Source organism: Ambystoma mexicanum, chromosome 8 (genome assembly GCF_040938575.1).
Source record: "Ambystoma mexicanum isolate Mex_15411 chromosome 8, UKY_AmexF1_1, whole genome shotgun sequence".
Lineage (NCBI taxonomy): Eukaryota > Metazoa > Chordata > Amphibia > Caudata > Ambystomatidae > Ambystoma > Ambystoma mexicanum.
In genome coordinates, this window is record NC_090929.1 from 1,403,071,746 (window position 1) to 1,403,085,378 (window position 13,633).

Below are 13,633 nucleotides of genomic sequence, written 5' to 3' on the forward strand. Positions count from 1 at the left end.
TTCTAAAAGGACACCGAAAGTTTCTCAGATTCGTAGTCCAAGGACGGCACTACCAATTCAAGGCCCTGCCTTTCGGATTGAAGTTGGCGCCCAGGGTATTTACCAAGTGCCTAGGGCCAGTTGCAGCGCGGCTGCGCCTGCAAGGGATCCACGTTTACCCCTACCTGGACGATTGGCTCATCCGAGCAAGGACAAGGGAGCTTGCTGTCGAGCACACAGCGAAGACTGTCCAACTGCTCACAGATCTGGGATTCTCCATCAACTTCCCAAAATCCCACCTGGTTCCGTCGCCAAGCTCGATACAGTGGCACAATTGGCTTCCCCGTCGGAGGAAAGGACGAAGGCCATCCTGGGCAAGGTGCAGTGCCTGCTGGCCACAGACGTGGCCAGGGTGAGGTCCATCAAGTCACTCCTCGGCATGATGTCCTCTTGCATCTACCTGGTGCGCCTATGCAGGCTGTGGATGCGTCCTCTACAGGGGTTCCTCAATGCCCGTTGGATGCAAGCGACAGGCAGCTTCAAAGACAAGATCCCTCTCAACGAGGTCTTCCGCCAAGCTATTCGGTGGTGCGGCACCTACGCGCATCTCGCGGCGAGCACAGACTTTCAGGCCCCAGCACACCTGGAGGGTTGGGGAGCGCACACCGGAGATCTTCACGCGAGAGGCCTTTGGCTCCTGGAGCTCCAAGCAGTGTTCTAGGCTCTCAGGTCATTTCCCCCGTCCCTTAAGGGCAAGGGGGTAAGGATCTTCATCAACGACACCACCACGATGTTCTACATCTGGAAGCAGGGAGGAACCAGGTCCCCGGCCCTATCCAAGGAGGCCCAGGATCTGTGGCATTGGGCCGTTGCCCAGGGGATGTTTCTGGTGCCCTTCCACCCAGCAGGGATAAAGAACACCATCACTGACTCGCTGAGCAGGGAGCTGCGCTCATGCCACGAGTGGGAACTGTGTCAGGACCAAGTGGATCGGCTTTTTCGATGATGGGGCAAACTCCAGATCGACCTGTTCGCGACGGTGGCGAACTCCAAGTGCCAGAGGTTCGCCAGCAGGTTTCCCCAGCCGAGGAGCATGGGCGATGCTTTCTCGTTCCCCTGGGACGGCCTGTTCCTGTATGCGTTCCCTCCGTGCCGTTGCTACTGCGACTCATCAACCAACTCAAGAGGTCCCAGTGCAGGATGATCCTTGTCGCACCGGCGTGGCCGAGACAGATCTGGTCCCCGGACCTTCTGGACTTGTCAGCGTCCCCCCCAGTGAAACTATCGACGGACGCAGATCTTCTCTCCAGAGAAGGAGGCTCCATCCTCCATCACGACCCGGGGTCACTGAACTTGCAGGCCTGGCTCATGCGGCACTAGAGTTTGGAGGGTACGATATCCCGGCAGACTGCAAGGAGGAGCTTGCAAAGGCCAGGGCGTCCTCAACTCTCAAGTGCAATGGACACAAATGGAAGAGGTTCTCTGTCTTGTGCCGTGCACAGAAGATTAACCCTCTGCGAATTACAGCCCTGCAAGTGCTGCCCTACCTGCTGTCGCTGGCCAAGGCGGGGCTGGCCCATGCCTCCATCAAAATACATCTGGCGGCGATCTCCCGCTACACCAGAACTACGGGATGATCATCCCTGTGGTCTCATCGCCTGGTGAAGGAGTTTATGAAGGGACTATTCCGCTTGTTCCTGCCGGTGAAGGCCCCGGCCCGCCTTGGGGTTGTTCTTCTCTCACACCGCTTTGGGATCTTGACTCGCTCATCTGCCTTGGGATAGTTGTTTTCTCACACCACATTGATGTCTGGATTCTCCTACGTCACCTTGGGGTCTTGTCTCGTTCACCCCGCCTTCCAGGCCTTCCCAGTGTTCCACTGGCTTGTCCGCGGGCGGGCTCCCCATACCTGGTGCACACTCAGCGTCTCCTGCCACTCATCCTAGGAGGGGGACTATGCATCTCTTTAGCTTGGTGGTTGTGGGCTCCCCCTCTCTTCAAACCTGATTTGCGCTTTATCCTTCCCTTTGCAAGGGGGTGGGACTTACCACTGCTCTTTCATTATCAATGAATATTGTGCAATCCTCGGGTCATAAACCATGGCAGTCATTCCTACGGGCATTTTCAAGGCATCACACAGTTTAACCCCATGTAGCTAACAAAGATATTAGAAGATTGAGAATAAGGAGAACCGTTCATATACCTTTTTAGGGATTCCCTGTCCTCAAAGGGGGTTACACCCAGTGAGATCCCAGTTGCCCTGCCCATTAGGTAACAGAATTACTGCCACTTTGTTACTGCGTCGCCAAACTCGTAATGAACTACTTTATGATGGACATAACAAAACAAATAATAATTTATGATGAGAATTATTCTGAGGACATTTATGTTGAATCTTGATCACAGGTGTTTCGGGTTCCTTCCACAAATGAGGCCATGCAGATTGTGGAAGGCATGAACAGGCCAAACGGACAGACCAAGTAGCTACCATGTGCCATTTCTGTGAAACAATATGGGATATTTTAAGTTAATGCACTGTGGTAGTTTGGACCTACATTATTGACCTTATGGGGATTATAATGCGTGTGACCAAATACTACCCAAAGAGTTTTCAGGGCCAAATTTGTATGATTGTAGTCAGCCCTACAGATAAGCGGCGCACAAGCAAGGGAGTGTGTTAGCATCAGTGGTACTAACAGAGATGTCGCACAGGACGGATCTTTACTGTTGTTAAGGTCTGATCTGATGAGGGGGTTTTAGGTAAAACACACATTTTAATTTTTATGAATTGCTAGGCCCAAAGAAGAATGGATTACAAGAAGATATCTGTTTTAGAATTCAAATATATGTGTGCTGGCCAAACAATGCGAATAGGAATTGCTTTTTTACTTCCTAAAAAAATAATATTACTCCCAACTTCCAAAAAAGTGGAGTAACATACTCACCCTTCAAAATCATATATCGAGCACTGGGCACAGGGGTCTATTTTCTGTCTCAGCCAGACCCTGGATTGTGGGAACATGTTCTAGACCCCCATTTCTTCTATTGTAACTCCTTCCGGAATCTTTCAAAGAGGTGTTGTTGCCAATTACCTCAGGCTGGCATGGGCTTTAAGCCGTAGAACCCTAAGTATTGTTGACACCTACATGCTCCTAATTCAACAATGTGTGCTAGTCAAGCAGTTGCAATACAAAGCTGTGATGCCTTTGCTCTTCCCACACTTGGATATGTCTGTACTTCCCCATTACCACGTATTGAATGGTTGCCAATTTGCTTGTTCTTCTGAAGAAACGGAAGTTGGTCAAGAGCAGATCATTTAACAACACCCTAAACCCCTTCTAGAGCTACTCTTCTAGAGTGGTCCCTAAGGCAACACCTACAAGCCCGGCAAAACACCTAATGGATACACTGCAGAATGTGGAGATATTTATTTGTCTCTTCTCGTAGGAATATTGTAAACCTGTTTTTTGTCACTTTCTAATATTATAGAGTGGAAAGAGCATAGGATTGTAAGGCATACGAGTATGCATTCTTTGTTCTGCTTCAGACGGGTTGGTAGTCATCCTTTCATGTACATTATGTAGCTATTAGTGATTTTAATACAATATGCCAATCACTGCATTGTTTAAATATGTTTCCTTTACTCACCCAAAATGTAATAGCTTACCATTCCCAGATGTCGGAGCCTGTGGTGTAACACAGGGCTCATGTATGTCACCATTGCTTTTCAGTAGATATCTAAAACCTCTCCACGACTTAAAGCAGATTTGCAAGCCTTATGCAGATGACACAGATCGTGTTTAGCCTTGGGAACGATTAGCATTTTAATATTTATTGAATGCAGTGCATCTTCAAACAGGCTGAACGCTGGATGGTGGACAACTGGCTAAGGATAAATCCAGATAAGTTGGGACTGCTGATTGTATCCCCTTAAAATCCTTAGACTCTGCCCCCACAAAAACCCAGAAATATCTGTTAGAGGTGCCAAAATTACCATGCAACAGAAATTAAGAACTTTGGGAGCCATATTTGACTCTACACTCTCAAAGCAACCCCAGACCAATTCCACCCCTTACTCTACCAACTATTATCTCATGTTACTGAGGCAATGGTGCCTTCTACTCTCCAACAAACTGTATTTGTTGCACACATGGTCATTGGTAGCAGTGCAATGCGTTATATGCATGTTCTCCCAACTATGCAATTAAATATCTTCAAATTATACATAACTCTGCAGCATGAATACTCCGAGAAATTGGCACATTTCTCCAATACTGAAGCAACTACATTGGTTCCCAGTAAAATCAAGGACTATTTTTAAACTTCTTACCCTTAACCACAAAGCCTTACATGGAAACCGGCCCATGTACATCAAAATATTTTCCACCTTAGACTGCACAGTTGCATTTCGTCCTTTAAGATCTCACCAGCGAAACATGCTACACATTTCTAGATTCAAGCGATCTTGCTGCCTCGGCCTGGTGCCCCAGTACTGGAACACTTTACTACATAGTGTTTGTGGCATCAATGAGCATCTTACATTCAGTAAAAGGATCCAAACCTTTATTTTCTGATGTAATTTAGTACTGTTTCCCTTTCTTCTGATCTGATTGCCACTTCTTTCAATTCGTAGGTTGAGCGGTTTCGGGTGATTTGCTCAGAAACATGTGGTCGAAGAAGAATTCATCAAATGTTTTATTTTTGACAGGTTGATTTTGCTGTATATATATGCAGGGGGAGACCCCCCCACAGCTCCCCCTTAACCCTCCTACATGAATGATTTCCACAAACCCACCCCCCACATATTTACGCAGCAATATTAATTCAAAGAACAAGTGACACATGCTCCTTCAACCAAATATGCTGTGCAGTTATCGCCCGATCACTGTTGAGCACTTGGATGCCTTCTGGATGTAGGGTCTTATAACACTCCTATACCAACAACCATTGCAGTTATTATGCTATAAGTGAAGGGCCTTGCTAAGGCTACGCACATGCTCTAAAGAGAAGTATATTTAACATCTCCTGCCTATTTTCAACATGATTAACACCAACCCCAAAAGAACACAATGATCAAGTAAGATTGCGCTCCAAACAGTGAAATAAAAAAAATAGAAAAACAAAGCAAAGGGACGTTATTGTTTGAGTCCGTAGCAACAGCATTTTGGGATATCCAATACTAGAGCTGGCAATCACTGAAGTCATGGATTGCTTCCTAAAAAAAGAATGGGCATGAATGTTCATCAACCCTTTTCCCACTGGGTGAGCATCTACTGAGCCAAGCCTAATGGTGGGAAGGACAACCATGCATAGAAGCTGGCTTCATGGGAGTACATTGCTAAATAATAGATCTTTACAACCTCTGTATCAATGCAAATACTAAAGATGTTTTTATCACCACGTTCAACTGTGCCAACCTATATTTGTATCCACTTTAATACATTTCTAGCACATTAAAATGTTCAACACTGTAACGCCATATGCAATATAAAACATTTCTACTGCATTACCTCAATGTTACAGACAAGTGGACATGCAGTGAATCTTTCTTAACCATAACTGCCAAATATGCATGTAATGTGCATGTGACAGCATGTTATTCAGTGGGCATGTGTTCTGCATGTAAATTATAGCCCTGAACTATATACCGTTGCCTTTGGGGTTAATAAACTAGTTTATAATAGCCTGTTCTCCTTTCAGCGCTGGGATCCACAGAATACTGCTGAGTCCCACGTAAAATTCGGTCCAGGGGTCACATAGGCAGTGACATAGCAACCCTCTGCCCCTGAACACTCTACACTGTAGGGCCAGTAGAATGGCACTAAACTAGTCATCTCTGCTAGTACCGGACCAATTGCCTAAATTCTAAATAGTATTTACATGTGATCCTCTTTTATACTCATATTTGTTCGTACTATCCTCTTCCAAAGGGACATTTACGCCAGAGCGCTTTGTGGCCACAGCAATGGCAATGGGCGCTATACAAAAACCACGTAACATATCTTAACATCATGGTCTCTTTCTGATTACTAGACCTCAGTATATATTCTTTTAAATGAGAGTTGTTGAACTCTTTATGACCAATGCATCAATGGTCACTGAGCATCATTGTGCTTGTAATTAGACCTATGTTTATAGATAATTCGGACCAGAACCCATAAATCACCAGCCTGAAAAATATGACTGTCTCTTATTTAAAAAATCTTCTCTGAATTATCCAATGTCCGATGTAGTAAGAATGAAACGAAAGTTATTGCACAGGACATATCCGTAGTGCCCGCGTTGCCTTCCATTTACAATGTTACCTCATTCCAACCAACCCTCACCAGAGACAATCCAAGACGTGTTTTGTGTTGCACTGAACGTAGCCCGGCGAGCGCTGCGACATTGCCTTGATCAGTTTCCATTTACAATGTCCGTCCTCCCTGTGCTGTGAATCGCCTACACATGGCAAAGAGAGAACACTCGTCACTATTGTGGTTCATTAGTTGGTCATGCTTCTTCATGAGTACTATTTGTTAGGCCACTTCACATTAATGTCATATTGCTTTGCACAAGGCAAATACGTGCTTTGAATCAGCGGGGAAACACCCAAATACAACACATAAGTGGCCTTCAGTAGACTTGCAAATGTAAGCTGGCAAGCAGACTCTCTCCCCTGTTTAGACCTAATATCCCCCTGCTGCCCCATTTTACAAGGTAACTGCATCCGACGTCGAGAAGGGTAGAAAGGCTTGATTATGCAGATGAACTCCCAGAAGAGACTAGCATTAGCCAAAGAGGAACCTAGCTTCCTGCACCAATATAAGAATCCCCATAATGCATTTAATGGGCCTCAAGACATTCTAGTCAGCTCGGTCCTGAACGTTGCTCCCACGGGCACTGTAAACCAAGGATTGCCCTCATTGAGGAGTGCCTCCCAGTTCCTCCTGTCTTTCCTTTCTATACATACAGTCTTATTGTGGCCTTTCTGGGCCAAAAGGATAAGAAGGAGGGCATTTGCTCTTAGTCCCTATTGCATTGATTTAACACAAGCACACTTATAATCAACCTCGGCCTCAAAGCCAAGCCACCCCTGAGCCAACAATATACAGCCATCACTAGTATATTTCACATATAAGTTTCTGAAACATTCTCTATTTCGGAGGCTAATAGCATACAGCAATATGCTCTGGTCAAGAGAGACTCTGCGAACGCTGTAAGGACCACCGGATGTCACATGCTGGAAGCAATACCCTATTTATTCGGGCCCATTTCAATGTATCGTACAAGCACCCACAGAGTAGTTCACATGGAGTAATTTGCATGGTGGGTGATTGACTAAAGTCGTCACACGCAGGAGATTTTCCAGCTCTCTTCAGCATCCTATAATAGTTCCCTCACAGTACATGTTGAGAAATTAAACATATTGCAAACATCAAAGGCACAAGGGTGACGAGCATTCTCTTTTGATTATAAGTAATTGTCCAGTCCTGATGAAGGCCATTTCCTGCAAGCCTCAAAACGGACACATGTGATGTGTGTACCTCCGACAGTATGGCCGAAACACTTTGTGTCGACATATCTCACCAAAATTCATCCCTATATTCAGACAATGAAGTGCCAATTAGGTTAAACTAAGGTCGTAGTAACAATATTAAGGTTTCTCGTAGACTGGTCATATAGGCAATCACGAATCAATGAAACAAGTATTTTGGCTAAGGGTGTCCTCTTTATGACCTAGATGGGCAAGCTTGTCATATATGTATTTTACACACTGTTACTAACCCTTGGTGTACATAAGTGATAATAAATGCATATATATTTTCCAAAAAATAACATTTGTTCAGAAAGTCATCAATGACGATATGAAGGCCTGAGAACTCCATTACTTACTCGAGTTATATATTTTTGATCATTTGTGTGGGCGGTGGATGGCCTATTTCTTTGTGAGATTGTAGGAGGTGGTCGAAGTGTACAAAAAGAATGTTCCCTACTGGCCCGCACCGCTCCCCATCGCCTCGCACCCTCCCACGAACAGTAAAAACCCCCAAAGACATGCTCCTGATGTTTAGGGGAATGCTCAGTGCAGTGCACTGAAAGTTTTAACTTCTTGCTATACTTTTATTTTAAAAAGAAACCGTTCCGGAACGATTTTTTTTTAAATAAAAGTATAGGAACAGTAAAACTTAATTAAAAGAAGTAAAGGAGCACTGCTCCCGACCGCTCCCGCCCGCTTCGACCACTGATTGTAGGTTTTGTTTCCCCTGACTGTTAATAGGCCACCAAAAAAATAAAGTAACAGGGGCGAGCCCTTTTGAGATTTGTGAAACTTTCACGGCATACAGAAGGACAGACATCTTGCCCCCACTCTTTAATTACTTTACTTTTTTCCATTTTACATTTGCCTCTCGAACAGGATATTCTGGATTTGGCCAATTTTAGCCACCAGACTTGACACTTTCTTTTGTGGTACAAATTAGTTCTACTCCCATGTAATAAATATGACACACTTCAAGAATCACTGCGGCACATCTTAAGTTCATCACACAATCACACACTACTTTTTAGAAATTTTTATTTAGCTCTCTGAAACGATCATCATGTAAATATTCCCTTCCCCTTGACCCTCCTAATTTTTGCAATCATTTTCTGTGATCTGCTTTGACTGTATTGATAGGTTCCCAACCTATCACAGTCAGTATCCTCCTTCCTTTACAGTGCCCCACCTCCATTTGGACATCCCATTTGTTTTATCTGTCCACTCTTTCTCCCACTGCTTAGTTTTCGCTCCCTCTGCAGACTATGGCCTGTATATCTCGGGTGGTGCTTTGAGACCGCAACAATGGTGATTAGGGAAAGTATCAAATATTTCTAACAAAGCCCTCCATCATTTTGACTAAAGGAACAGTCACTGTATGCAAAGCATTTTTTTTAAAGGACTGCATGTTGGCGCAGGGTGTTCATGCCATATACCGTTTATTACAGCAGAAGCTGTGCTGGGCGTGTGTATTTCCTATTTCTTTCTTGTATGCAAACCACACCTGACCCTTAATTCGGGGTAGTAGTCTTTCCCATTCCAATGTAATTATGTTTTTCTTCCAGAAATGGCTACCTGAGGACTTAATCAAACGCATCTCACAGTTTGATACTACATCTCCTGTAACCAAAATTAATGGTAAGTATACTGTATAGAAGCTTGGGGGTGAGGGGTCACATGGTGCAGTTTATTGTGCTGCACAGACCCATTGCAGGTATGACATTTGAACAGACAAATCTCATTCTGTTTTCATTTTCACAAATTATGTTGTGCCCACCATGATCCAAAAGGCTTCTTGGCGCATCAGACAATTATGAAGATAATAATGGAGGGGGGATATGAAACAGATCTTGTCATCTGAAATATTTACAATGGCTTTGGTTAAGGCCAAAGGGTAGGTATCCTATTCCATCCACATGGCCCGGTCTCCTGCTTAACAACAAGAAAGGGCGTGCACAGAGCTTGGGATGCACACTTCTTTATTCAACAATATCCGAACTCCCGAATGCCCCTCCCCAACCAGTCCCAACACTTCTGCCCACCTCGCACCCTGCGCTCAGGGTCACCCTTCCTTCCCACTTGACTCTGTCCATGGCTTCACCCAGGACATTACAACCTCCCCCCTTTTTTAACACAGGGTTGGTGCTCTCATCCATTTCCTCAATAAGTCTCTGGGGCCTATTCCTGGCCATCTGGGGTCTGTCACAGCTACTCACCGGACCTCAGTCAGGGCTTGGTCCATTAAGTCTGGCAGTCATTTCTCCAATCGATTCTTCTCCGTCTCCCTCGATGGAAGCGTCTCACATCTCAGGATCAGAGTCCTCTCTTTGATCTCGGCTGGGCAATATCCCTGGCATCCTTCTTTCTCCTTCAGCCGTGACAAGTGATCCCTTTGCCTCAGTGACAACCAGTGGAGTGCTGACAAACGTGGTCATGCATTTGCGAGTTCGCAGTTAACTCACTATTACTATATCACCAGGGGCCAAACCACTATTCCAAGCTTTCCTTGCCACATCTGCGTACTTCTTCATATACTCCTTTGCTCGGCTGTCTTGTTCTCCCATTTCTCTGTCTTCTTCATACGTTTCATGCAGCAGTTTCAGCAGTGACGTCAGGTAGCCTTGTTCGAATATTGTGCCGAAACATGACTTCCGACGGTGTCTTTCCAGTGGTACTATGCGGAGTGTTTCGCTAGTCATTCAACAATTGGCAAATCATTTTCTCAATTGGTTTCCCTGTGAGGTGGGCAATCTGGACGGTTTACTTGATGCTGTTCATGAAGCGTTCCACTGTTCCATTGGCCTGTGGCTAAAGGTTGTGACGGACCTATGTCTGAAACCCATGTACTCAGCAAAGGCCTTGAAGTCTTGCGTGGTGAATGGAGGCCCATTGTCAGACGTAACCACCCCTGGCACTCCATATGCAGTGAACATACGATCCAGTGGTGGTATGGTGTGATGTGCAGCTGTCGATTCTACCAGTTGTGTGTCAAGAAAACAAGAGTATTCATCCATGGCCACTAGTATGTACCCCCTCACCCCCATCGATGGGTCCAAAGAAGTCAAATTGCTATCTCATCCCAGGCTTTCTCCGGTAGCTCCGCCATATGCAAAGGTTCTGGTCTGTTGTGAGGGTTGACAACCGCACATGTGAGGCACTGTCTGAGTAGCTCCTCCACCTGGGCATCTAGTTGGGGGAACCATACCTTTTGTCTGAGCATCCTTTTTGTGGAGACTATCCCTCAGTGACCTTCATGAGCCACCTCTATTATCTACTTTTGTAGCACTCAGGGTATGACAATCCATATACCTTTCAACAGTCCGTCTTCTGACTTGGCCAACTCCTCCTTGACGGACGCTAGACTTCTAATGTCTTGTTGAGTTTCTGGCGCAGTGTCCTCCCCCACTGCTTGGATTGCCTCCACCTTCCTGACTCGAGGTACCTGAATACTATTTGAATGACTTGATCAGTTTCCATCTCTTGAATGATTTGTGATAAGTCAACTCCCTTTGGGGCTGCCGCATGTACAATATAGTGTATGTATTGGTCACCCACCAAGGGTTTTGATGAGGCTGATGTGACCAGATGTCGGGATAGGAAGTCTGCCGGATTCTCATCCTTTCCAGGACAGTGAATGACCCAGAAGCTGTAGTCTTGCAGTCTCAAACCCCACCTAGCGATCCTAGTGGACATCTTTGCCTGTGGGTTTCCATAACTAAATAGGAAGGCCTGGTGATTAGTGTCCACTGTGAAAGGTTTACATATAGAAACAAATCAAAGTGTTTGCAGGCCCAAATGACAGCTAATCCCTCTTTCTCATCTTGTGAGCATGCCAGCTCCGTTTTGGAGAGACTCCTGCTGGTATAGGAGACAAAGTGGCGTTTGCTCTTGTCTGTGGTGTCCATTTGTGTCAGTACGGCTCCCAAGTCCAGAGGGCTGGCATCTACCACTAGCTCAGTCTCTCTTGCCGTGTTGAAGTACGCCATGTTCTGTGCAGTTGAAATGTGCTGGCGAATTGCTTCAAAGGCCTGTTGGCAGGCGTCCAACTATATGAAGGGTGTGTGTTGCTTAGTGAGGGCTCTCAGTGGTTCACTTACAGATGCAAAGTCTTGAATGTATCGAGTACAGTAAATTGCAAGGCTGAGGAACAACCACAGGTCTGATATATTGGTCAGGGGATTTGTGTTGTTGAGTGCAGCCACTTTCTCTGGGTCCGGAGTCATGCCTTCTGCTGAGAAGATGTGTCCAAAGAACTGAAGAGTGCGTTTCCTGAACTCACACTTTCGTTTGTTGAGGGTGAGGTGGGCTGCTTCTAATACCATGCCTACTCTTGTCACTGTACTGTCATGCTGTTCTTGGTCCTTTCTGAATAACAAAATGTTGTCGCTGTAGTTTAGACAGTTGGGAATGTGCTTAATAACGTTATGTATTTCAGCTTGGAAGATTTCCGCTGCCTACGACACTCCAAAACAGAGGCGCTTTTACCGGTATATCCCAAGGTGTGGGACAAACATGGTTATGTACCGGCACTCTTCATTCATCTCTAACCGATGGTAGCCTTTATTTAAGTCTAACTTGGAGAATACAGTGACCCCATTCAGTAGGTGTATCATGTCTGTGATTCGCAGTGTTTGTTACCTCTTCCTCATGATGGCCTCATGGGGGCGGCACGTATGTACAATACTCTGATGTCGTTTCAGTCTTTCTTGTGCAGTGGAACAATGGATGATACCCATGAAATGGGTCCCGTGGCCGGCTCGATGATATCTTGCTCTATGAGGTTGTGGAGTTCCTTTTCCACTTGTTTATTAATTGGAATGCTGCGGTATTGTTGGGCTACTAGGGGAATCTCTGGGTTGATGTGCAGGTTTACTTGCCGATTGGTCAGTTTTCCCAATCCTCAGAAGAGCATTGGAAATAGCTCTTTTGATCCAGGCAGATGGATCAAAGTATTTATGGCACATAAGGTGATAGAGTACATGTATTAGCCCCATGTCAAGTGCAGCCTTAGAACTCAGGAGGCATCCGCTCTCTGTAGCAGCTTCGAAAACATGCATTGGTATCATTCTGGATTGTGTCTTATATCTGCAGTGCGCCATGAAGTACCCTTTGCATGGAATCAGGGTCTTTGATCCATATGGATATATGCTTACTTCTGCAGGTCTTAGTTTTGATGCCTGAGGCAGAGTTCAGTATAATTCCTTGATGATGACATTCACAGTTGCTCCTGTGTCCACTAAGAACTCAGCAGGTGTGTTATTTGCTTGAAGAAGTAGTATCAGACTCTGCTCCTTCTCTGTAGTGTTTCCTAGTGCATGCAGATAATCCTTTCTTCTTGATTCCTCCTGGATCTGTTCCCTTTTCCGCAGCTCTACTACCGATGATGGACTGGATCCGCTGTCTGTTTGGGACTGCTCTATGAGGTAGCAGACATACCTCTTGGTTCTCCTCTTGGTTCGCAACGTTAATGGCCTGCTTGACTGCCATTCGACTTGGGCTGCTTCTCTGGTGCTCCCTTCCTCCCCTTTCTCTCTAAATCATCTGCGAGGCTGGTCATGAGAATGACTCGTGCTCGCCGGTGGCCCCTGAGGTTTTTCTCAGAGAGGTGCTGTTCCACCGCAGCTCCCTTCTCCACATGCCTGGCTGCGATGCATGCGACAGACTGCTTTGAAATGTTTGTCTCCCCCGCTTGCTGTGCACTGCTGTCCTAATGTTGGGCATGTGCCCCTATAATGGAATTTGCATCTGCATCTGCCCTATGGAGATCTTGTCATTGCTCCGGTTTTCAATTTAGCTGGCTAATGTTGCATCTGACCTGGTCAAGCAAAGGATTTCCTCAAGCGACCTCGGTTTCTGGAGCAGCCTTTTCTGGAAGTCATCACTCTTATAGCCCGCAATGATTTGTGATCTCAAAGCCTCCTCATTTGAGTAACTGTTAAAATCACAGTGTTTGAGGCGCACACAGAGGTGCATTACGAAGGTGTCCATGGATTCTCCTTTCTGCTGTTTCCTAGTGTGAAAGATGTGCCATTCGCAGTCTACGTTGGTATGTGGCATGAAATAGTCTGTGAGAGTCGTTCTGAGTCTGTCGTAGGTGTCAGTTGATCCTACCGGAAGTTCATCCACAATGTCAAG

General features: G+C 45.7%; 1 protein-coding gene across 1 annotated transcript in view; it reads left to right on the plus strand.

Moving 5' to 3' along the window:
• Positions 1-13,633, plus strand: part of PYROXD2 (pyridine nucleotide-disulphide oxidoreductase domain 2) — a 984,036-nt gene that overhangs the window by 552,130 nt on the left and 418,273 nt on the right. The window contains exon 11 of the mRNA XM_069611541.1: positions 9,064-9,136. Coding sequence (XP_069467642.1) covers positions 9,064-9,136 — 73 coding nt within the window. The remainder of the gene's footprint in view (positions 1-9,063; positions 9,137-13,633) is intronic.